The sequence below is a fragment of the Puma concolor genome, chromosome A1 (assembly GCF_028749965.1).
Source record: "Puma concolor isolate L17-30 chromosome A1, mPumCon1.1.hap2, whole genome shotgun sequence".
Taxonomy (NCBI): Eukaryota; Metazoa; Chordata; class Mammalia; order Carnivora; family Felidae; genus Puma; species Puma concolor.
Genome location: NC_141667.1, coordinates 143,013,369 through 143,038,277, shown reverse-complemented (window position 1 = coordinate 143,038,277; position 24,909 = coordinate 143,013,369). Strand labels below are relative to the sequence as shown.

Below are 24,909 nucleotides of genomic sequence, written 5' to 3'. Positions count from 1 at the left end.
GAGCCATGCAGATGCCCCATCATAGTGCCATTTGAAGATGTGTTTTTGAAATCCTGAATAAATTATCCTTGGTGCGCATATATATACATATATATACATATATATATATATGAATAAATTTTTTTTTAAAGTTTTTATTATCTTGAGAGAGAGAGACAGTGTGAGTGGGGAAGGAGCAGAGAGAGAGGGAGAGAGAGAATCCCAAGCCAGCTGCTAGTGCAGTGTCTGATGTGGGGCTTGAACCCATGAAATGGTGAGATCATGTGAGCTAAAACAAAGAGTCGGTTGCTTAACTCACTGAACCACTCAGGGGCCCTTGGCTTTTAAGTAGGAAATATACCTATATCTAACTAACTAAAGTCTCTCTCTCTTCTCTCTTTTTTTTTTTTTAGGTTTTGACAAGCCCATATTACATGGATTATGTACATTTGGATTTTCTGCCAGGCATGTATTACAGAAGTTTGCAGATAATGATGCGTCAAGATTCAAGGCAATTAAGGTATACGTGTATTATTGCATAATTTGAACATTAGTTCCCTTTTTTATTTTTAGAAAAGGAGTTTTAGTGACTTCATTTGAAATAGGTACTGTACTGAAGCAATACACATTTTTATTATTTCATTGACTTGGCAATCAGCCCGTGTTCTTATTGTAGCTATAAATACCTCTTACGCATGAACCATGAAAGATATCATATACAATTATAATTTCCACAGATTAATTTGATTGTTTCATTAATTAGGAGCATACATGCATATGTCAGTATATACGCATTAATAAAAACTTGAGGTTTACCTTAAACATGTTTTTTCTTGACTATTTTGTAATTTGTCTTAATTTAAAAAATGTTAAGTGGCTGCATTTGAACTCATTAACGTATACCTATGTCAACATGACGGCTGCATATTGATTTTAGTTTTTGTACTTTTAAGTTGGTTTCACGTTTTCATCTATTATAAATTACAAAAAAACCCTGTCTCTACACAGCATCTTTGCAGAAGTTAAGTCTAAAGACAGACACTAACAAATGGTTTAAGACAGTGTCAAATGGCTCCAAAAGCTTTTATCAGTTGTGTTCTTTGCAGCAGTGAAATTGCATTTTCTGATGTGTTGCCTTTAATAACACAGATTATTTTCATGCTTTTCATATTACTGTAGCTACTCTTATTAGCTAAACATACACAGAGCAAATAACATGGCATAGAAAATTATGAAATCAGAAGTGGGATTATTTTGTTCTAGATGCCACCCCAAATCTTAGTCCCTGGATATACTTAGTACTACTTTCACCTGCATTGATGAAGTTGTTCTGGGACGACCTGTATCACTGTCCTTAACACAATGATGTCTCTGTTTCTCAAGATTAAACACTATTCATGGATTCTGTGCTTTGAAAGATAAAGAATGAGCTTATAAGAACTATATCGTTGCTGTAATTTTTTCTTACTACTGTTTTTGTCCTTTTAAGAATTTAAATATATTTAAACCTGTTTTCTTCCTTTTTTGTTCTCCCACCTTCCTTGGAATTTCTTTCCCCTCGAGTAGAAAGGTTTCATTTTAAAACATTGTTAACCCCCAAACTCCTTTCTTTTAAAGGTTCGTTTTTCAAAACCAGTATATCCAGGACAGACTATAAAAACTGAGATGTGGAAAGAAGGAAATAGAATTCATTTCCAAACCAAGGTATGAGTAATGTAGTCAGAGGGGCTTTGTTATCTGGTTCACCACACCCTGTAATTGTATTCTGTCTTACAGTGTTATTTTGGTTAGTGCTATGGGTATGATAGAAAATCTAGAGAGTTTCTTTTTAATTAATGGTAACTTCAAAAAAAAATTTATTTTGAGAGAGAGAGAGAGAGAATGGTCCCCTGTGCGTGCATGTTAGCAGGAGAGGGGCAGAAAGGGGGGGGGGGGTGAAGAGAGAGAATCCCAAGCAGGTTCCACGCTCAGTATGGAGCCTGACATAGGGCTTGATGTTGGTGACTGTGAGATCATGACCCGAGCTGAAATCAAGAGTTGGATGCTTAACCAACTGAGTCACCCAGGTGTCCCTAATCAGTGGTAACTTTTAATTGAAAAGGTGTCTATGTCCCTTGTTTTTTTTATTTTTTACTGAATTGGTGCCTGCCTTTGTACAAGAGGCACAGCTGTTCTGAAAACCCAGCCTTTTTGACTCAGCCAATCAACTTGTCAAAATGTAATCTTCAGAATATTAAAGGCATCACTCTTCCGCAGGTATAAAATGAAAATATGATGGGTGCCTGGGTGGCTCAGTCTGTTAAGTGTCCGACTTCAGGTCAGGTCATGATCTCACGGTTTGTGGGTTTGAGCCCCGCGTTGGACTCTGTGCTGACAGCTTGAAGCCTGGAGCCTGCTTTGGATTCTGTCTCCCTCTCTCTCTCTGCCCCTTCCCTGCTCGCACTCTGTCTCTCTCTCTCTCTCTCAAAATAAATAAACATAATAAAAAAGTTTTTTTTTTTTTAAATTGCATCAATGAGGGCCACCTGGGTGGCTCAGTTGGTTAAGCATCCAACTTTGGCTCAGGTCATGATTTCACGCTTTATGAGTTTAAGCCCTGTGTCAAGTTCTGTGCTGATAGCTTGGAGCTTGGAGCCTGTTGTGGATTCTGTGTTTCCCTCTCTCTCTGCCCCTCTTCCACTCATGTTCTGTTTCTCTTGCAAAAATAAACATTAAAAAAGATTCTTTTTTTAAATGAAAATATGACAAATCTAATTGCTTAATGAGGGAGCCGGCAAGATGATAAAAGTGGTCCAAAAGAGAATTGGAGTAACAATATATGGCCCAACAGGACCCACTCTAAATAATTTTGCTGAATCAGAGACAAAACTAGTTAATGTTGTACAGGACAGTAAAACCATACCCTTATGGGTATGTTTTCTACTGGATATCTCAATCATACAGAAATCCACAAATTGTGGATGGAACTAGAGGGTATTATGCTAAGCGAAATAAGCCAGTCAGAGAAAGACAAATACCATATGATTTCACTCATATGTAAAATTTAAAAAACACAACAGATGAACAAAGGGGAAGGGAAGGAAAAATAAGATAAAAACAGAGAGGGAGACAAACCATAAGAGACTCTTAAATACAGAGAACAAACTGAGGTGGGGAGGGGTGGGGGGATGGGCCAAATGAGTGCTGGGCATTAAGGCAGACACTTGTGATGAGTACTGGGTGTTCTATGTAAGAAAGGAATCACTAAGTTCTACTCCTGAAAGCATTATTACACTATATGTTAACTAACTTGGATTTAAATTTTAAAAATCCACAAATTAACACCTTATGTCACAGAATTTGAGCCTAATGAATAGTAAACAAGCCACAAAATAAGTATGTATCCCTAAAGAGTTAAGTAATGTTTGGGTGAGGCTGTTAGCAGTGTTCCGGTAAAATACTAAAAGGACATGCGATCATTCCTTTATATGTGAGATTTTTAAAGCTAATTTTTGTTAATATGGTTGACCAAGCTGGTACTTTTTGGCCTGATCATTTTGTACCGCACAGATGGTTTGTGTTGGGCAGTGTAGGCACCATCATGAATAATAATAGTAGCTATTAAACATCTCTGAGCAGGCTGTACCATTATCTCTAATATACCTAAGAACTCTGTATTTGATGAAAGAAAATCTGGGTTCAGGTCTCCTTTTTTTTATTATTATTATTTTTTTAACATTTATTCAGTTTTGAGAGACAGCACGAGCAGGAGAGGGGCAGAGAGAGAGGGAGACAGAGGATCCGAAGCAGGCTCCATGCTGTTAGCACAGAGCGTGACGTGGGGCTCGAACCAATGAACCATGAGATCATGACCTGAGCTGAAGTTGGACACTCACCTGACTGAGCCACCCAGGCGCCCTGGGTTTGGGTCTCTTAAATACCAGCTCCTGGTCCCACGGAAGGTGGTGGAGCCGGGGTACAAACCCAGGTCCTCTTGCTCAAAGCCTACATCCCAGGGCCCTCGCTCTTCTTACTATATCACAATTTCTTTCATAAATGAATAACTTTGTGGAACTCTTCTTTATGTGGTTGCCCTACTCCTCATTAATTCCTGTAGCTTGCACTATCACTTGCCTCCTTTTTTGTGTACACGCTTCATTTCCTGTGGCCTTTTGTCTTTCCAGTTTCTTTTCACGCTCTTACCTTGCTCTTGGAGGCAGCAGCTCCTTACTGCTCACTCCTCTTTTTCTGCCCACACAAACTCACATATTGCCTTTCTCTCAAGTCCTCCTATGGTTAATGTTTGTGCCACATATTCTGGAGCCTTCCTGTTTTCTCATTATTTTGATTAAGTTTTATTTTTTGAGTAAGATGATGAAATCTGAAAGTGTTAAGGTCCATGACTATATTACAGGTTTCTGTTTTCTCCAGTTCTAGTAATGAACAGCACAGAAATAATTTCCATGGATACAACTGAAAGGGCTGAGAAATAATTTAATGTCTGAATATAATACCTTCTTGCCATTTTGATAAAACCTAAGCATATCTTCTTATCTTTTCACTATATTTGCTCTTTCCCCCCCAGTGATTAGAGATACTCTTTCCTATTAGTTATATATAGGATCCTTTCTCCCTCCCTCCCTTCCTTCCTTCCTCCTCCCCTCCCTCCATCCTTCCCTTCCTTCCTTCCTTCCCTTCCATCCTCTCCCTCCCCCTTTCCTTCCTACTTCCCTCCTCCCTTCCTTCCCACCTTCCCTCCTCCCCTCCCTCCCTCCCTCCCTCCCTCCCTTCCTTCCTTCCTTCCTTCATGTTGTATTTTAAGAAACATTTTATTTTATTTTGTTTTATTTTATTTTATTTTATTTTTCAACGTTTATTTATTTTTGGGACAGAGAGAGACAGAGCATGAACGGGGGAGGGGCAGAGAGAGAGGGAGACACAGAATCGGAAACAGGCTCCAGGCTCTGAGCCATCAGCCCAGAGCCTGACGCGGGGCTCGAACTCACGGACCGCGAGATCGTGACCTGGCTGAAGTCGGACGCTCAACCGACTGCGCCACCCAGGCGCCCCTAAGAAACATTTTAAACTAATATTCCAAAATGACATGCTTGCCTTGGTCACAAGAAAGTAATTTACTAAAGTATATTTTGTTCATAAATTGTCTCTTTCCATGTTTTGCACTGTATATAATTAGAACAAAATGAACAAATTGTTTGAAAATCTTTTTTCTCAAGTACGATGGCAAGTAGTCAAAGGAGTGTGCTCTTTTCTTTTTTTAATGTTTTATTTATTTATTTATTTATTTATTTATTTATTTATTTATTTATTATTTTGGGAGAGATACAGTGCACAAGCAGGGGGCTCAAACTCACAAACCGTGAGATCATGACCTGAGTCGACTAAGCCACCCAGGTGCCCCAAGAATGATCTTCTTAAAGTGTTAAAAGTCAACATTAATGCCACCTTAATTTTTAGACATTATCCTGTATATTTGTAGCAATATCACAATTTTATGAAAGAGTAGCTATTGGAATAATTTTAGATGAAGTATTAGGAATTAGAATTTGAATTCCTCAAATGAATATTTTGATGAAAGTATATTTAAGCATTTTGTTTATGCTATGTGTACTTCGTATTTGAAAGAATTTGGATTATTACTTTAAAAAGACCAATGCAGTCGGGGCGCCTGGTTGGTTCAGTAGGCGGAGTGTCTGACTTAGGCTCAGGTCACAATCTCATGGTTTGTGAGTTTGAGCACCACCCCCCCCACCCCAGTCTCTGTACTGACAGCTCTGAGCCTGGAGCCTGCTTCAGATTCTGTGCCTCCCTCACTCTCTGCCCCTCCCTCGTTCGTGCTCTGTCTCTCTCTCAAAAATAAATAAACATAAATTTTTTTTTTTTTTTTAATCTCCAAATACGAATGCCAAGGGTCCACCCCAGACTATTTAAATTAGAAGTTTGGAGATGGGACCTTGGTCATAGGTATTTTTTAAAAGGGCATCAGTTGACTCCAGTTAGGGTTAATAACAGTTGTAGTAAAACAGTAAGACTTCATGTTTATTCATCTTGATATTTAATTTATAAACTTTATTTAATTTAGATTATTATTTTCTTCTTCTTATGAGGAAAAACTGTAATTTTGAATGACTTCATACTGTTTTATGGCAATACTGTGTTTTCATTGGAATCATCAGAGTGAACTGGTGTTTTTCCCTCTTCTCTTTGTTAAGATTCATGAAACCGGAGACATCGTCATTTCAAATGCGTATGTGGATCTTGTGCCAGCATCTGGTATTTCAGCTAAGACATCCTCTGCGGTAGGTCGTAGAAACTGGTATCCCAGTCATTTCCTGAGTTATGCATTTCAGTTAACATTACTTCTAGTGTTCAGGCTGCTTTAGAAAATTAAGAGCTCTGAAAGATTCTTATTCTTGAAGGATAATAATTCAAAACTGTGAAAGTAAAAGGAATACTTTGACAACTTTGAAATTTTTAAAACTTTGTAAAGGGAGACGCTGGGGTGGCTTTCAAGAGAAAATACTTAATATTTTAGTTTTAGAGTAACTGAATCAGTTGTTTCTTTTTTAAAAAAACTTTTTTTTTTATGTTTATTTATTTTTGAGACAGAGAGACAGAGCATGAACGGGGGAGGGGCAGAGAGAGAGGGAGACACAGAATCGGAAGCAGGCTCCAGGCTCTGAGCCATCAGCCCAGAGCCCGACACGGGGCTCGAACTCACGGACCGCGAGATCATGACCTGAGCCGAAGTCGGCCGCTTAACCGACTGAGCCACCCAGGCGCCCCTGAATCACTTTTTTCGTTGGAAATTTTAAGCTAACAATATTTTGGGGAAAAGCACATGAAAAAGTTAAATATCCTGTACCTCTTCTTGATTTAAAGATCTGTGTAAAGCTTTGTATGCAAGTATGAAAACAATAGCATGTATTATTTATTAAAATATTTGTGTTACTCGGTTAACGTGCTGAGGCTTTTAATGCAAATGTTTCTATTCTTGGCCTTCAAAGTATTAACTTTGTAATCTGAGGTTCTCAGACACAGGATCTTTAATTGTCTCTTATGAGCTGTGTCATCCCATAAATGACTGAAGATTAAAATCCCTTAAGAAGAATCTAAGATCAAAAACTTTAGAAGTGTTAAAGCTCCAAGGAAAATCAGGCTTCATATAACTTAATCTCATTTTACAAAGCAAGGGATGAGACTGCAGAGGTTAGACTGATTTGTCCAGTGTCTTCCTACTGAAGTTAGTTAGGACGTAGGTTGTTGAGTGTGCTTTTCAAATACTACTTCTGAATTCTGATAAAAGTAAAATCCTCATTAAGAGGACTGAGGTCCTGGGTGACATGAATGAATGTAAGGAAAGAGTAAAAGAAGGCTGGTGTGCAAAAAACTAATTTGCCTTATTTTCATGCAGATTAAAAAAAAATCACTTTATTGCACATACGTTTTGTAATCATTTCTCCCCTTGTGTCATTTTACAAACTTTTAAAATTAAATTTTCTCCTTTTGCCAGCGTGAGGAGCTTCAGAGTACCCTGGTGTTTGAGGAAATAGGTCGCCGCCTTGGGGATATCGGGCGTGAGGTGGTGAAGAAAGTGGATGCTGTATTTGAGTGGCACATCACTAAAGATGGAAACACTGCAGCCAAGTGGAGTAAGTCCTATCCCTGACCTTATCCTGTTCTAAGGTAACTCTTAGTACATAGAGGTAAAGTGTCCTTGTTATAATTAGAGCCTGTGTCTTTGAAGGTAAGTGAACCCTACCTTTTCATGGGACATAACACGTTTTAGGGCGCTGAACCCATGTGTGTTTTTCAGAGGTGTAAAGAATCCGTGAAAATGAAAATAATCTGTTTTTAAAGATTTCATTGTATATAACTGAAATTAGTACTTTTAAACAGTCTTGTTAGCTATGTGCTTCTTTTGTCTTTAAATTCCCCTTCAACAGAAAGCAGATTTATAGGTCAAATGAAATATTTTTAAGTCTTTATATTTTGACACGTTTAAAACTGTTTTCCTCATCCCAAAACATTACTAATTTGGATTTCACCTTAATTCTCAGATTGCTGTTTAGGACTGACTTTGTGAGTGCCTTGAAAATCAGTTTGTTTTATTCTTCCCTACAACTAAACATCGCTATAAATGCTCACTTAGAGCAGAAAATTAAAATATATCTCTAAAGCAACTGAAACTTTTTGAAATAGTCTCCTGTTATGTATTCCTAGAAGAACGTTTAGAAGTTTTGTTAAACTGATTTTGGATCAATATTAACAACCTTCTTTGTAATGTAGCAACTGTTGTTCCTTTTAAGCAGTGTATGTTTATGACATATAGTTTGATCTATAAAGGCATAAAGAAGAATATAAGGATGTATATAGTGCCACCACCCTCAGTTAACATTTTGATGTTTGTTCTTCTGGGACTCACTGGGCTTCTAGGAAGTTAATTCAGAAGGGCACTGGGGGGATAAAGGAAGGCAAACATGTGATAGGTATTTAGTCCCCCAAATTTCAAAGTGTCTAATTTTTGTCTAAATAACTTCGTAGATCAACACTGTGTGTGCAGGTGTTATCACACCCTTCCCATTGTCTATCTTTCCATGATGGAATTCAGCTTTTTCCCTAGGGAGGAACGTCTGTTAGAAGTTGAATTACAGCACAGGATCTTTGAAGATACTGGTAGAGGAGAGGAATGAGATCTGTAAATAGTGAGAGAAGGTGCTGGAACCATGGGTCCCAAAGTTGGCACCCTCGAACCCTGCAGGGATGTGTAATGTAGACAAGAGCTTCACTCTCGGCAAACTAGTGTTAGTAACTCAGATTTGCCCCTTGTCTTGTTGGTACTTTCCTCGTAGACAGTGTTAGCAAATGTGCTTCCCTTTACACATGACCTTTAATTAACTCAGGAGAAGGGTTTTTCCTGACAGTCCCACTGGTGGAAAAATGGGAATATTGGAATCCTGTTAATAACTACTTACTATTGATGCCCAGTAGCTTTTTGCTTGCCTTCTCATCTTGAGCAGTCCTTAGTAAAGCTTTCCCTGAAAGGGTTCACTGTTCCCTTTGGTCGGCCACCTATTATTGGACCTGATTCTCAGCTGTGTTGTAACTGTTTCCACTTCTGGTTGTTGCTTTCCCAGTCTCTGTGTCACTGACTATGTCACCGTCGCTGGCGGCAGTAGAAGCTGTCTAGGCCTCTGGGCTTATGGTATCTTAGAAAATGATTCCGTGTTGGCATCTGTCGTCTTCATCTTGGCGCTTAATGCCACGAAATGGATGGTTGAATGCCTTGATTTAGGGAGTCCTTATTTATTTTTTTTTTTTTTTGCACAAGCGGTTTTAAAGATTTTTTCTTAAACATCTTAGTATTTTAAATTGCTCTTAGCTGTCCCAGCCTCGTTCGCGTCTTGGTGGACAGGAGAGAAGACCGCAGCTCCTCACTGCACCTTAGCTGAGCACGGGTGTCACCGGAGTGACCGTCACAAGTGACTGACCTTGTGCGAGTCTCAGAACCCGGGGGTTTGGGCTTATTGGCCCAGAAGGTGCATTCCAACTGCAGATCTTGGACTGTGCCTGTCTTCTCCCGCCCCCCCCCCCCCCTTCCTGCTGTCCCGATGCCACTCCCGACATCACCCAGTCATGTGTGGTTGGAGGTGGGGAGAGTAAGAGTCTTTTAAAACCAAATTTGTCTGAATCTCGGGAGAATTAGCTGCGTTCTCGTGTTGGCCCTTGGGTCAGGGTTGGTTTCGGCTGCAGAGGAGCCATATCTGCGTCTTTGAGGTGAGGCCCCGTGAAGCCTGTTGTGCGTCGTCACCCAGGAGCAGGAGGGCCGGTGTGGCCTCTGCCTCGCTGGGCAGAGATGGCCTCAGAGAGGCTGGAGAGCTCGTCCGTTCCTTTCTTGTGGGCCAAGAACACGGAACAGAGAGATGTGGGATGAGGACGCTGGATCTGCATAAAGAGCCGGAAGCAGGGCCTTGATGAGGAACTTTGGGGAGGAGGCTCACTAGGACCTTCTTATTTCTGCTTCTGGAGACAATGGTTTGATTACAGAGCATTGTTTTATATTACTAAAAATGTTACAATCCGTACATAGTGCTTTATGTAGATAGAAATTGAGAAGCCTGTTTTTCTTATTTCACTGTTAATAATGAATAATGTTATATATCATATCATTACCATATAATAGTGTATAAAATAGTATTTATAACATGTAACCATATAATGATATCAAGGACATAATGATCTTGTTATTTGTGTCTTTTTGTGGCTCTAAAATGTAGTTGAAAGCCTTGCCATGTTCTCATGTTCTGTTCCTTCGGGTATTTTACCCTTTTGAATAAAGGTTCTCCTTTGGCTTTTTACTTTTATAGGGATTCTTGGATTCTGTTGCAGGGGTGTAGATGGACATTAGCGGGAGAAAGAAATCTCTAAATTTCCTTTGAACAGTCTTTTATTTGTCACAGTTATCTTACTGGGTTATGATCGTTCATAATTAGGTGTCTCCTCCCATCTGACCTTGGGGGTAAGCCTGAGAAAGGGCTACAGATTAATTTTTGATTTCTTGCTTCTAGTACAACCTGTAACACAGTAGCCTCTTTCCACGTATGTTGACTAAGTGCTAAAAGCCATGTAGAGTATATAGTCTTAGATGAATCACACACCTGCTTTTTTTTTTTTTTTTTTTAAAGTTCTGAAATTGGTACCTTCTGTCTTTTAAAATGATAACATGTTGTGTGGATATTTTCTAGTTAGTATGAGTGAAATAATCAGGAACAGGGTGATCCCACGGAAACCTTTTATAAGTAAGCAATATAGCTTATAACATCTATGACTGTTAATTTCTTTTTAAAAAAATCTTTTTTTTTATATCTTTATTTATTTTGAGAGAGAGAGTGTGAGTGGGGGGGAGGGGCAGAGAGAGAGAGAGAGACAGACAGACAGACAGACAGACATAGAATCTGAAGCAGGCTCCAGGCTCTGAGCTGTCAGCACAGAGCCCCATGCGGGGCTCGAACTCATGGACTATGTGAGATCATGACCTGAGCTGTAGTTGGAAGCTCAACCGACTGAGCCACCCAGGTGCCCCCATGGCTGTTAATTTCTAAAGCCAGCCAAAAGTTGTTCTGCTAAACCCTTTGGATCCCATTCTGTTGTTCTAAGCAACAGGAAAAATTCAGAGGAAATGAAAGATGACAGGAAGGCATAGAGGATGATAAAGAATCAGAGGGTTTACCTGAAAATTAAAACACAGCTTCTTCTGTCTGTCATTCCAGAGACCACAAAGTCTAAAACTGGAAAGGTCTTTTTCCTTCCAACTCACTGATGCCAGAACCTGACTGGAACTCATATGATGCAAATAATTGTCCGCATCTCACCCGGTGTGAATGAGTTGAGTACAGAAATCGTGTATCTGTGTATAGAGTGTTACAGTGTTGCAGCTTTTCCATAATAGATGATACATGTTTTATGCACTGTATTTCCTTCCTGAAATCTGGAAGATTCTGAATTCTGAAACACGTTTTGCTTGGAGGAGTACAAATAAGGAATCGGGGCCTATTCATATCCATCAATAATCCTGAACAGCATTGATAAGAGACATGGAGAAGGTGTCATCAACTCTCACAGAACAGGGGGATTGGCTCGTTCAAGTAATAATTGAGTGTTCACAATGTGCCAGGTGCCCTGCTAGGTTGCAGATCACAAATTTGAGAAGACTGGCTGTTCACTCTTAGAGGCGGGACACAGGAAAATTTGAATACAGAGATTGGAGAGACAAGGATTGTTGCATTGCAGATGAAAGGGAAGGAAGACCTAATTGAAGGTCATGGAAGGAATGGAGGGAGGAGGGCATATGTGGATTATTGCTAAGAAGAATTGACTGGCTTGGCTACTGATAATGTCTGAAAAACAAGAGGAAAGAGGAGTCCAAATGGATGCCAGAGTTTGGAGCCTGTGTGGCTGGGGTTGTTGACTGTGTTGCCAGATGTGTGAAACGTGGGCCAGGGGAGGGGTTTGGGAGAAGAGGATAAGCCATGGTGCTTACCTGTAGCAGACTGAGATCTGGGCTGGTAGGTAGGAACCGTGGGCCGGGAACATGGGATAAATAAAGTCACAGCTGAGACAGGGCCTTGGAAACCACGCTCAGGGAAATGGTGGGTGGGACTCCGGGCAGTAGCTTTGCTGCTGTGCTTCATGGCACGCAGGAAGAAAATGGAGGGAGATCCTTGTTCCGACAAGACTGTCTGCTGCGTAGCTAATGGCCCCATCGTCTCCATTTGTGTCTAAATAAAGTGAGCATCTTACTCTGTGGCCCAGGAATCTTAAAGATGCAATTTGTTGTAAGTCTAGACATGAATATTACCCTCTGTTTCCAAATAAGAATCTATCTGTGGTTTGATTGTATCTAGTAGATGTAGAATAGCCATGCTACTGAAACTTTTGATAAAGACCCACTTCTTTTCGTGTAGTGATGATACAGTGTTGCTGAGTAACAAATATGTTCTGATGATAGGTTTAAGCTGGTTGGCGTTGAACGATTTGGTTGTTTTTCCCCTAAAGGAAATTTAGTTTCTTGTCACATATTTGTATTCTTTGCCATTATAGGAACATGATTGGAATTGGCATTGATATAGCAAGATTGTAGAAATACTATGCATTATTGCTTGCATACTGCTGGTTATGTAATGAAATTTTTTGGGTTTAAAAAATATATATACTGAAATTAATTGTATAGAGCTAAGTCTACGTAATTGGACTAGATCCAGGCATCCATTATGCACCATGTAACAATGTCTGGACAAAGATGTTCTTTAAATATTAGAGGTCATTTGTTTTGGACCTTAGAAATTTGCCAGAATGTGGAAGGATATATACGGATTTGGCAACTGGCGTTCTGTTAAGATCAGAATACACTCATCCTCAGTGGCACCGTTTGATCATTAGGACCTATTAGCTTCACAGTCGGTGTTCATCTTCTAGCAGACCAACCAGTTCACCTTTGAGGGTTTCTCAGCTGGGCTATAAACTCAGGCTTGAGGATGCTTGTTCCACATTTTGGACTGGGATCCGAAAGCGTCTCATGGGTTTACAGGAAAGACTTGAAGAGATGACCTTTGGAAAGCACCATGGCATCCAGTCAGGGGTGGGGACCTGTGTGTCGGAGGGGCGTCTACCTCAGGTTACTCTCGATTCCCTTAGCACCTGTGACCACATCCCCTCATACAGCACAGCCCCTGACTGCTTGCCCGCACTCACTCACTCACTCACTCACTCACTCACTCACTCACTCACAAAATCACTTAAATCGTTAATGGCTTTCCATCTTGCTGTGGGTGCTATTCATCTTAATAACATCTTTTTGTACTTTTTTCTTTTGAAATGATTTCAGACTTACAGAAAAGTTGCAGGAATAGTACAGAGAACTTGTCTGTGTCTTTCACTCAGTTTCTCCAAATTATGATTGTATTCCATATCCTTTACTATTTTTTTCTTTTTTTTTCGTTTCTTTTTTTTTTTTTATTTATATATGAAATTTATTGTCAAATTGGTTTCCATACAACACCCAGTGCTCATCCCAAAAGGTGCCCTCCTCAATACCCATCACCCACCCTCTCCTCCCTCCCACCCCCCATCAACCCTTAGTTTGCTCTCAGTTCTCAACAGTCTCTTATGCTTTGGCTCTCTCCCACTCTAACCTCTTTTTTTTTTTTTTTTTCCTTCCCCTCCCCCATGGGTTCCTGTTAAGTTTCTCAGGATCCACATAAGAGTGAAACCATATGGTATCTGTCTTTCTCTGTATGGCTTATTTCACTTAGCATCACACTCTCCAGTTCCATCCACGTTGCTACAAAAGGCCATATTTCATTTTTTCTCATTGCCACGTAGTATTCCATTGTGTATACAAACCACAATTTCTTTATCCATTCATCAGTTGATGGACATTTAGGCTCTTTCCATAATTTGGCTATTGTTGAGAGTGCTGCTATGAACATTGGGGTACAAGTGCCCCTATGCATCAGTACTCCTGTGTCCCTTGGATAAATTCCTAGCAGTGCTATTGCTGGGTCATAGGGTAGGTCTATTTTTAATTTTCTGAGGAACCTCCACACTGCTTTCCAGAGCGGCTGCACCAATTTGCATTCCCACCAACAGTGCAAGAGGGTTCCCGTTTCTCCACATCCTCTCCAGCATCTATAGTCCCCTGATTTGTTCATTTTGGCCACTCTGACTGGCGTGAGGTGATACCTGAGTGTGGTTTTGATTTGTATTTCCCTGATAAGGAGCGACGCTGAACATCTTTTCATGTGCCTGTTGGCCATCCGGATGTCTTCTTTAGAGAAGTGTCTATTCATGTTTTCTGCCCATTTCTTCACTGGGTTATTTGCTTTTCGGGTGTGGAGTTTGGTGAGCTCTTTATAGATTTTGGATCTATTTTTTTTCATCGTACATATTGTCATTTTTCTAAAGCATTTGAGAGCATTTGAAACTTACAGATACAGTGTCCTTTATTCCCTGGATAGTCCAGTAGCGTCTCCTAAAAACAAAGACTGTCTCTTATCTATTCATAGAACCACTCTCAATATCAAGAAGTTAACATTGATACAGTATTAATTAATCTACAGACTTTATTATTTCATCAGTCGTCCCACTAATGTTTTCTATAGCAAAAGAGTAACAATAGAAAGAATAATAACAACAATAATAGAAATGAAGAAAGAAAAAGAAAGAGCTGTCCAGGGTCCAGTTGGGATCAGATACTACATTTCATTATTAGGTCTCTTGAGTCTGTTAATCTGGATGAGTTCCTCAGTCTGTTCTTGTTTTTTGTGACCTTGACATATTTGAAGAATAGAGCCCAGATATTCTGTAGAATGTTCCTCAGTTTATGTTTATTTGATGTTTCCCATGATTATTAGTTTGAGTTTGAGTTTTTGGCAGGAACAGCACAAAAGTATTGTGTCCTTCATGGTGTGATTTAAAACAAATCTTTATTAAAAAAAAATTTTTTTTTTACATTTATTTATTTTTGAGAGACAGAGAGCACAAGTGGGGGAGGGGCACAGAGAAAAGGAGACACAGAATCCGAAGCAGGCTCCAGGCTCTCAGCTGTCAACACAGAGCACAATGTGGGGCTCCAACTCACAAACCGTGAGATCATGACCTGAGCCTCAGTCGGATGCTTAACCGACTGAGCCACCCAGGCGCCCCCCCAAAAATCTTTATTTTTAACTTAAGTTTTCATTTTGTTGTTGTTACTATTTTTTTTTTAATAGAGATGCTTCATCGATGTGCTTTTTTAATCATCCGTTAGTAAATAGTTTCTAAGTACTTTCTATTCGAGGAAGTGTAGGGGATACAGACAAGACATTCTTGTTCCAGCAGAGCATTTATAATCTTCAGGGAAGGAGGCATCAATATAAACAGCTGCCTTCTCCTTTGTGATTTGTAAGGTACATATATCCCAAGACCTTTAGAGATCCCCAGTTTTCCAAATGGCATGGTCTCTCACCCCCATTAAATGTTGTAAAGTACAACTGAAATTTTCATAGACTCTTTCGGAGCCTTAATGATCATATAAATACAGAGCTAAAGTCATGCACAAAGCTTTTAAAATAGTTGCTACCAGTAAAAGAAAATACGTATAGTATGTTTCTTCATTTCAGTAAGAATAACCATGACCTTACCAGTGGGTGAATGTAAACTCAAGGTAATGGTGGTGGATGATGAGTCTCCTGAACGAGCCATATTGTAGACCATGACCTGAGCCACCTTGGAATTGGACATGCCAATCCTTTCCCCATACTCCCTAAGAACCTTCCCTTTCTGAGCCCTCCTCTCTTTCATCAGTCCTAGTTTCTAGCTTTCCACAGAAGAGAGTCGTATTGCTTTCCAAGAGTCATGGCTGTGAAGCCGCGCGTAGAACCAGGGGGAGTGAGAGGGCAGGCGGACAGATAAGAACCTTCGTTAGCTCAGAGCCTTCCTTCCTCACCTGAGCATTAAGATGTGTGCGGCCCACTAATGTTCCTGAGCAGGACTGGTGTGGGCTTTTAGACTCACTTGTGACGAATTAACATCATGAAGGTTGTTTGTTGAACGCCAGAGGTTTGCCTTTTAGAGTTTAGAGTCTTTCTCCCGCCCTTTCCTTCCCCACCCTTCCTGACTCCCTCCCTTTTTCTCTCTTTCTGTTTAACTCTACAAGCGGTACATGAGAACACACATGTCATGGGTAAGTGCCAGTAAGAACAGAGCCTTTGCTCTTCACACGTGACTTCTAGTACCTTGCATTTGTCTGACACCCGTAGTGGAAACTCAGCAGTGGAGTGAGTGAACGAAGTGTACGAAGCAAAAACTTCCTCTTCTCCTTGCCCTTCTTCTTCCCCAAGGTGACTTTCCGTTGAGTTCTTGTTTTACCTTCGTTGGCCAGCTTCTGTACTCTGAAGAGTTGGAGTGATACCATTTCCCCTCTGGAGCAGGTCTTGGGCTAAGCAGGAGGTAGTTAAGCACTCTGGGTTTTCCTCATGCACGTGTAGCTTGGCCCTAAGCTGGGAGCTCTGTGCACACTCTTAGGGACTGTGATGGGATTGTAGCTCCTTTGCTGTAGCAAGAGAAAGCGCCTTCCGGAGGCTGGCACTGGAGGAGGGGATGGTGGTCTCAGTCACATGGGAGGCACTTAAAACTTCGTAAATTGTGGCTTTGGTATTCAACTCTATAAATGTTATAGGGAGCAATGACGGTAATTTTTCATAGTTTTCCCAGTTACCCGCCTTTTTCTGGGATACTTAAATACTTCTGTCAAAAACAGTTAAGGGAAAAGAAGTTAAATTGAAAAAAAAATTTTTTTTAATGTTTATTTTTGAGAAAGAGAGAGAGCAGGGGAGGGGCAGAGAGAGAGGGAGACACAGAATCTGGAGCAGGCTCGTCTCTGAGCTGTCAGCACAGAGTCCAGTGCGGGGCTCGAACCCGTGAACTATGAGATCATGACCTGAGCTGAAGTCGGCCGCTTAACCGACTGAGCCAGCCAGGTGCCCTGGAAAATAAGTTAATTTTAATGTTTATTTGCAACAATTAGGGCAAGAAATATTTTGTAAATAAATACTAAGTACACGCAACAAATTAGAACATTTTTACACATCTGTTTTGACTATCTTGCTATGACAGAACCTTTGATGAACATAGGTATTTAAAAGGTGACTAGATTGTGTATTTCCTTCCTCCAACCGAACTAACATTCACCTGTTTAAATTTTTTTTTTAATGTTTATTTATTTTTGAGAAAGAGAGAGAGAGAGAATGAGCAGAAGAGGGGCAGAGACAACAGGAGCCACAGAATCCAAAGCAGGCTCCAGGCTCTGAGCTGTCAGCACAGCTGATGCGGGGCTTGAACCCACAAACAGCAAGATTATGACCTGAGGCAAAGTCAGATGCTTAACCAACTGAGACACCCAGGTGTATCCAGCATGCACCTGTTTTAAAATTCGTCTTTCTTCCTTTGTTGACTATAGAGTTTGTATTTGAACCTAAAGGCCTTAACCATATAACCACCAACAATTTAGCTTCCTTCTATCTTACTCTACATTAATTCACATTTAAAATGTCTCTGTTGTATATACTTCTTCAGTGAAGTGAAACTATTATTGATTTTTACTCTTGTGAAGAACTTCTTTATAAAAAAGACATCTTGAAAAATAAAGGATTTTCTAATTTTTCTAAATGACAGAGAACGTGTAATGTAGAAAGCGCCACACTAACTTGGAAACTATAAATATGTTTGCATTTTGTTTGCTTTATTTTACTCTCCTGTTGTGAAGAAAAAAAAAATAACACACGTTGCTCTCTTCCTATCTTTGACAGCTATTGACCTAAAAAATGGTTCTGGAAAAGTCTATCAAGGCCCTGCAGTAGGCTCTGCAGATACGACCTTCACACTTTCAGACGAAGATTTCATGGAGGTAGTCCTGGGCAAGCTTGACCCTCAGAAGGTAATGTTCCTAACACGTCCATTCATCATCATTGCTTCCTATTTGACAATTGCAGTTTTCAGCTGACTCCCAAATGCTGATTTATAAGACAGGTTCCTTACAACTTTGAAGAAGACACAGTTGATATCAATATCTGGGTTGACAGATCATATATATTTTTAAAGGAGTTCCAAATAACACCTTTTAAAACTGAATTTGGGGGTGACGTTCTTCTTCAGCATAGACTAGAACAATATAAAACCCACATCTAGACCTTTAAATATATTCTGTCATTAATTCAGAGGTGAAAAACCATGCATTACTAGATACTTTTTGAAATTAGAAATTCATTCCTGATGTAGAAGATTAATAAGTTGTCTTAATCATCATTGAAAACTGGAAATAGAAGGATAGAATGTAACAGCTGGTGTCTTACTTAATAAGATGAAACATTTAGAGGCCTTTCCCTGGAAAATAATGCTTATGACAAGGCTGCCCTCTCAGATCACTATTAGTTAATATTGTTCTGAGACTTTTGGCCAAACCACAGACGCAAAATTAAAGAAACTGATGTAACAATTAGAATGGAGAAGAAAAACTTGTTACTTTCAAACCATGATCATGTAGCTAGAAATCCCAAGAGAATCAACTACTATTTATTAGAATGAAGGGCTTCAAGCAAGCAGTTGGATATTCAATTATTATTAAAAAATAGCTTTCACACAGCAGTGAACCCAAGTAGAGGATGTCACTGAAAATAAAAGTTGTTTATAATCACAACGCAAACTGTAAAATGCCAGTGACTTGCCGAACAAGGAAAGCCTATGTGAGAACAGTTGTGCAAGTTTACAAGGAGCAATTTGGATACCTGAGAAAGTGCACTTTTCCTGGATAGAAAGACTAATTTAAAAAGAACTGTACAGTAATTAGTGTAGTGTTAAAAATGCGATCTTTGACATGAGATAGGTCTGAGTTTGAATCCACGCTGTCACTTACTCTCTAAATTCTAGTGTTCTCAACGATAAAGTTAATACAATAATTGTGATAATCCCAAACAATAGTCATAACTAAACCTGATAATGTATACGAAGAGCTCAGTCTGGTGCTTCGCACCAGCTGACCTCAGTTGATTCCTTCCCAGAAATTTACTTAGCACTTAACTCTGATTCGGGCGTTAGGTGTGGCTCAACATGACCGTGCCCCCTACCGTTTGAGCTTAGTTCTGGAGTGGAAGGGAAAAAAAATCTAATTTCAGGTATTGAGAAAAATAAGGCACAGTAATGGGTCAGAGCACTGGTTGGCAAACTTTGTCGGTAAAGGGTCACCTAGTGAACATTCTAGGCTTTGTGGGCCCGATGGTTTCTGCTGCATCCCCTCACTTCTGCCCCTGTAGAGTCAGAGTAGCCACAGAAAATATGGAAATAAATGAATGGGGCTGTGTTCCAACTGTAAAACTGTATTTCCAGAAACTGGCCTCAGAGTTTGGCCTGCAGGCTGTAGTTTGCTGGCCCCTGGATTAGATGGTGATAGGCTAGGGGAACTGTTTGAGATGGGGTTGTCCAAAAAGGCCTGACAGAGCACTGGCCAAAGTGAGTGCTCATGGATGAACCATGAGGCCAAGGACACGAAGTGTTGATGCAGGAGTAGCCGGACTTTACTGAAGCACTTTAACTGTGAGGAGACAGGTGAAGAGCACTGGGAGGGGGGGAGGGGGGAGGGGGAGAGTGGGCAAGGGCTGGTTTGCACAGGACCTTCGCAGTCTTGGCAAGGAGTCTAGATCTCGTGTGTGATAGGAAGCCATTGTGGCATGAGTTTGAAAGGTCATTCTGGCCGCTGAGTGGAAAATTGACTCCAGGGCAGAGAGTGGGTCGTTAGGAGTTCTTTTTTAGACGTGTTACATTTGAGGTGCCCTTATATAAAGATTTAATGTAGGATCAGGGAAACATTTTTGTAATTGCCAGGAATACGAGACCCTTGGGGGTGAATGGATCATTTAGTGGATGGCACTGGGCAGTGGCATAGGAAATGGTAGTGCTTTCATCACTCCATGTACCTAAGTTACCACCAGACGGAATGGGATTAAATGTTAAAAAATAAAAGCAGAAGCAAAAACTTAACAGAAACCTAGCTACTTATTATTCTTAATGATAATCCTTTGAGAAATTCTAATTAATATCAGAGTTTTTCTGAAGCCTTTTGGCTTTGTTACCTTCTCCCCAACCTCAGTGCTAAGGTCATTAGTCTTCAGTCATCAGAGACCGCATCTCCTCGTATATACAGTCTTTCTCTCTCTGCCATCGACTCTTGTTGACCTTGGTACCTTCCCTCATGATTCATAAAAATGGCTTCTCCAACAAGTGACCCCTTGTTCATTCATCTCTCTTCTGATTATCTTTTACTGCATTCCAAGTCTGCTTTAGCCCTTCTTAGCATTCAACTGAGTTAACCAACTTCTTGAAATGATGTCATCCCTTGGCTTTCTTGACACCATATTCTCCTGTTTTGCTTTCTGTACCTTTGGCTTTTCCTAATCTCCTTTACTGTCTTCTTCTTCCACCCCACCCATTAAATTTGGTGCTTCTCAGGGCTCATTTCAGGGCTCTTCTCTAAGTAACGTCTTTCCCCAAATGCGTTCCTCCATCCTATGGTATTTAAAGCCTTGGATGTGCTGACAACTCACAGATCTAAATGTCCGACTTGTCTTCTCTGAGTTCCACAGTGTTGTCGGCATCTCTCCACCTGACCCTCTGATGGGAGGTCTTACTGGCATCTCTCACTGACGTCATCTAAGATAGAACTCATGAGTTCATTTTCTCCCCCAGTCTTTTCTGTCTCCGTAAATGGCACTACCATCTATCTATACAAGTTAATATGCTTGGTAATGTAAGGATTGTCTTGGCTTCCTTCTATACCTCTATATTCTGTTCGTCCTTAATTCTGCCTGATCTTTCTCCATAATATATCGTAACATTCATCCTCCACCTTCCCCGCTAGAGATACCACCACGATCCAAGCCTCCAGCATCTCTGCTGGCTTACTCCTATGGCTTCTTGGCTGGTCTTACTACTTCCAAACTTGTCTCTCCACCAGTCTGTTCTCCACACAGGGTCCAGGGGAACCGTTTAAAAATGTAAATTAGATTATTGGTCGCCCTACCTGAAAACCTCCCTAAGATTTCCGTTTGCCCTTGGATGACATCCAGACTACCAAACTCCCATGTCCTGCGTGGCGATTTTCTTGCTCGTCTTTTCTCGCTTCAGCCCACACCATTTGTCTCCCACTTAGAATGCTGAGTCATTCACATTGTTCATTTTCTCCATTTCTTCCCATCACCTTTTACTGCTTTGGTGTCTGTGCCGTTGCCTTTTCTGGATCTTGTCCCCTGAGCTTTTGGCAAAGCTGGCTTCAGTTCATCCAGAGTAGTTCCTTTCTGTTAGGGAGGATGTGAGATAGCATCCTGCTCTCTCCTTCCTAGTGTTTATAACAGGTTTTAATTACTTGCTTACATTTTATTTTTTGACTCCCCTACCATAATGTTAGTTCCATGGGAACAGAGGAAGATAACCTATTTCCTGCCTAGATTATCGCCTAGCATACTGTGGGCCCTCACTGATACTTGAGCAGATGAAAGCAAGGATAAAAATCAGGAACAGGAGCTCACCAGTAGCAGTTGAGGCCATGGGGAAACTGAAAACGCCAACTTGTCGGACTCCTCGAGGTGGTCCCATAAACCTTGGGGAAATAACACAGACAACGACGATACACGGTAGAGTGGTGTCAGTAACCTCTGCAACGCTCTGGAAAACACCACATAGAAAAAAGTTAGCAAAAGTTGTCCAGTAATCAATAAATAGAAATGACTTAGATACATAAGAACTATTAATTTTTCCCAGTAGCCACAAAATGCAAATTAGTGGATGTCATTTTGCCTCAAATTTTCAAAGGTTAAAATGAACAGTATTGTTACAGTTGGGATAAGAGAACTCACAGGTAGCTGGAGTGAGTATAAACTGGGTACAGTCTTTCTGGAAAGCACTGTGGGAGGGCTTCAGACTTTGTTCCTTCGTGGCAACCTGTGGTCTCAGTACTTTTTGCCTCGCACCCCTAGGCTCAGAGAAATACCTAACAGCCCTTTATTAAGTGATTAGGTCCAAGCAAGAGTTGTGTTTCATTGATGTCCCTGTATTTCCCTCGAAAATGTTAAATGTTCCATATTGTTCCATACTGTGCCGCACAGTTTGCACGCTGGTGATGGGCAAGCGTGGTTGTGTCATGATTCAGTATTTCTTCTTCTAGGAATCTATCCTAAGGAAATAGATAGGGACAGAGATCTCTGTACGGAATTCTTCTACTCTACGACACCCGTCCTCGTTGGCTTTGGTGTATCTCCTTCAAGGAATTAGGTGTTCTGATCCTCGGTGGCATGTCCGTCTCAGAGCTGGACCCCAGCAGGCAGGTCTCGGTACTGACCCCTCTGCCAGGCTCGCGGAGCGTAGCGCCTGTCACTGCCCCACGAAAGCAGTCTTAGCTTTGAAATCCCAGGCTCCTGTTTGGACCCCTCGCAGTTGATCCTGATTGTGAATGAGTTCCCCTTTATTTTTTTCTGGGATAAGAAGTTGGCGTAGTTTTGGCTTTCCCTCCAGTTGATGAGGGTTTGCTTCTAAGATCAAGTTGCTGTATGTTGATAAGCCGGAGGCTGTGTTGAGGAAGAACACGTGTGAGTTCAAGGCCTAGCCCCGCTTCTCGCTGGCGCTGTGGCCTTGAGCCGGTTATTACAGCTCTCAAGTTTTCTCAGCTGTCGACTGGCAGGAAACAGGCTCACTGCAAGCTGATGGCTTGGCTTCTCAGGTGAGACTGTATTCCTAGGCTGCTTTGTAATGGTAAGAATACATGGATATTACATTTTTTCCATCTATCTAAAAACCTAGGGATTTCTTTTTCACTTCATAGTCTATATACTATTTCCCCATTAGCTGTATGAACTTTGATGTATGTGTTTTCTTACTGCGAGGGAAGTTGACAGCGAGGGTGAACTTAAGGAACGTGGACAAGTCTCTGTGTCAGGCCAGGCCCACAGGCGATTCTGTAGTGTTCGAACTCTCCAGCCTTCACTTGGTAATAATGACACGTTTGATAGGCCCTTACTGCACATCACACGCTAAGCTAAGTGCTTGACACACTATTTCGTTCAGCTCAGCGACACAGCTGCGTTATTTAGGTACTGTTGTCATGCCCCCGTAGATGAGGAGGCTGGAGCTCAGAGAGGTTAAGTAATTTGCCCAGGCTCACCTTGCTTGGAAGTGGCAGAGCCTCGATTTTAACCCAGCCCTTCTGATGCTACAGCACAGGGCCGATTTGCTACTTAGTTACACGGTGTTGTTTTGTCATTACATGGCTTTCTCTTTCAAGGAGTAAGAAATACTTTTATTGTCAGGACTACAGCAAAGCCCTATATTCATAGGGTCTTAAATTCACATTTAAGAACATAGAACGACATCCAAGTGTGGGTTGAGACACAGAACTCCCAGATCTGTCAGTTCAGATAAATTATTCTGTGGTTTTCCAAAATACACAAGGAGTCTTTTTGTTTGTTTGATTCCTTAGGTATCTAGGAATTTGGGTACTATCTATAATCATTAAAGTATTATTGCTAGATAAAAGTTGCCTTTGTCGTCCAGAGGTATTATCTCAATTGTATTCAGTGTGAACAGTGATCTTTTCAAAAAAGAAAGGAAATGCAACATGATAAAGTCTGGCGCTCTTTTGTCCCGCTTTCCTTTCCAGGCATTCTTCAGTGGCAGACTGAAGGCCAGAGGGAACATCTTGCTGAGCCAGAAGCTTCAGATGATTCTTAAAGACTATGCCAAGCTGTGAAGGACACACCACCTTATTAATAAGAATAGAGAAATTAAATACTCTCCTCTCCCAGATATGCAAAAGTGATCACAGCCAAGATACAGAGGACTCTGCTTAACATTTTCAGACTTTAGATAACTTTTCAGATTTTAATTTTTTACTAACTTTTCACGTTATAATTATTTTTTACAATGAACTATAAGCTAGCATGTAATTATCTTTCCGTTCTTAGAGCTATATCTTCATAATAAAAAATTTTCTCCCAATTCTTTAGAACTGTGATAGCATTTATAAGTGGAAAGGAACATTAAATGAGGAAAGCCACATTGATGTCTTTTGCACTTTGTTTTGCTAAATTCTGTTCTCTAATGTATTGATACCCCAGTTTTAACATGAATTGTCACATGTATTCACTTATTTTTCCATACTTTGCTATGACAGTGTTCTGCTTTAAAGCAGGAAAAAGGTCTTTATGTTCCCAAATAGTTTTCCTTCTTCTCACCTCGGTTTTGTTGAAATTTTTTTATTTTCATAGAATGCCTGTAAATCTACCAAACATAAGAATTTTCTTGTTTAATCAGTACTCTCAAATCAGAAATAGGTCACAGGCAAGTGCTGTCACACTGGTGTTTTCCCCACCATTTTAACTCGGATGATGTGTGCCGAGGAGATGCCCTTTTGATGGGTCGGCCGCAGAGGCGACCAGCAAGTGGGATGCCGAGGTCGGAGATGGAGTGAATTCCAGTTGTGGAGTGCGGCCGAGAACATGTGTGCGGAGAGGGCTGTTACGGGCTGCGTTCCCTGGCCACCGGGCTTTGACGTGGAGATCTCTGGGCAGGAATATATTTGGAGATGTGGGGATCAACGCCTGGGTGGAGAGTGGTAAGCAGAGGAGGCAGAGAGAGAACAGAGGAGACTCTGGTGCCCGTCAGCATTGGCCTGCGCTAACCAGTCACTGATCACGGCCCGCCCTACTGACAGACTGTGACCTGGGGCCGACGAGTGTGCTCAGAGACCGCTGTTGACTTGCTCAGGAGCTGGGGGACCAAATAGGGCTTCGGGGAGTGTGGCCTGGCACTTCGCTTCAGGAGGCTCAGGGATCAAGGGAAACGGTCTCAGAAACA

At 40.9% G+C, this 24,909-nt stretch overlaps 1 protein-coding gene across 2 annotated transcripts in view; it reads left to right on the top strand.

The window, feature by feature from the left end:
* HSD17B4 (hydroxysteroid 17-beta dehydrogenase 4) overlaps positions 1–24,109 on the top strand; it is an 89,517-nt gene extending 65,408 nt beyond the window's left edge. For both annotated transcript variants that reach the window (XM_086705691.1, XM_086705698.1), the window contains exons 19-24: positions 393–499; positions 1,597–1,683; positions 6,189–6,275; positions 7,490–7,628; positions 17,823–17,950; positions 23,714–24,109. In XM_086705691.1, the coding sequence (XP_086561817.1) occupies positions 393–499; positions 1,597–1,683; positions 6,189–6,275; positions 7,490–7,628; positions 17,823–17,950; positions 23,714–23,803 (638 nt within the window). In that variant the 3' untranslated portion in view covers positions 23,804–24,109. The remainder of the gene's footprint in view (positions 1–392; positions 500–1,596; positions 1,684–6,188; positions 6,276–7,489; positions 7,629–17,822; positions 17,951–23,713) is intronic.
* The last annotated feature ends 800 nt before the right edge of the window (positions 24,110–24,909 follow it).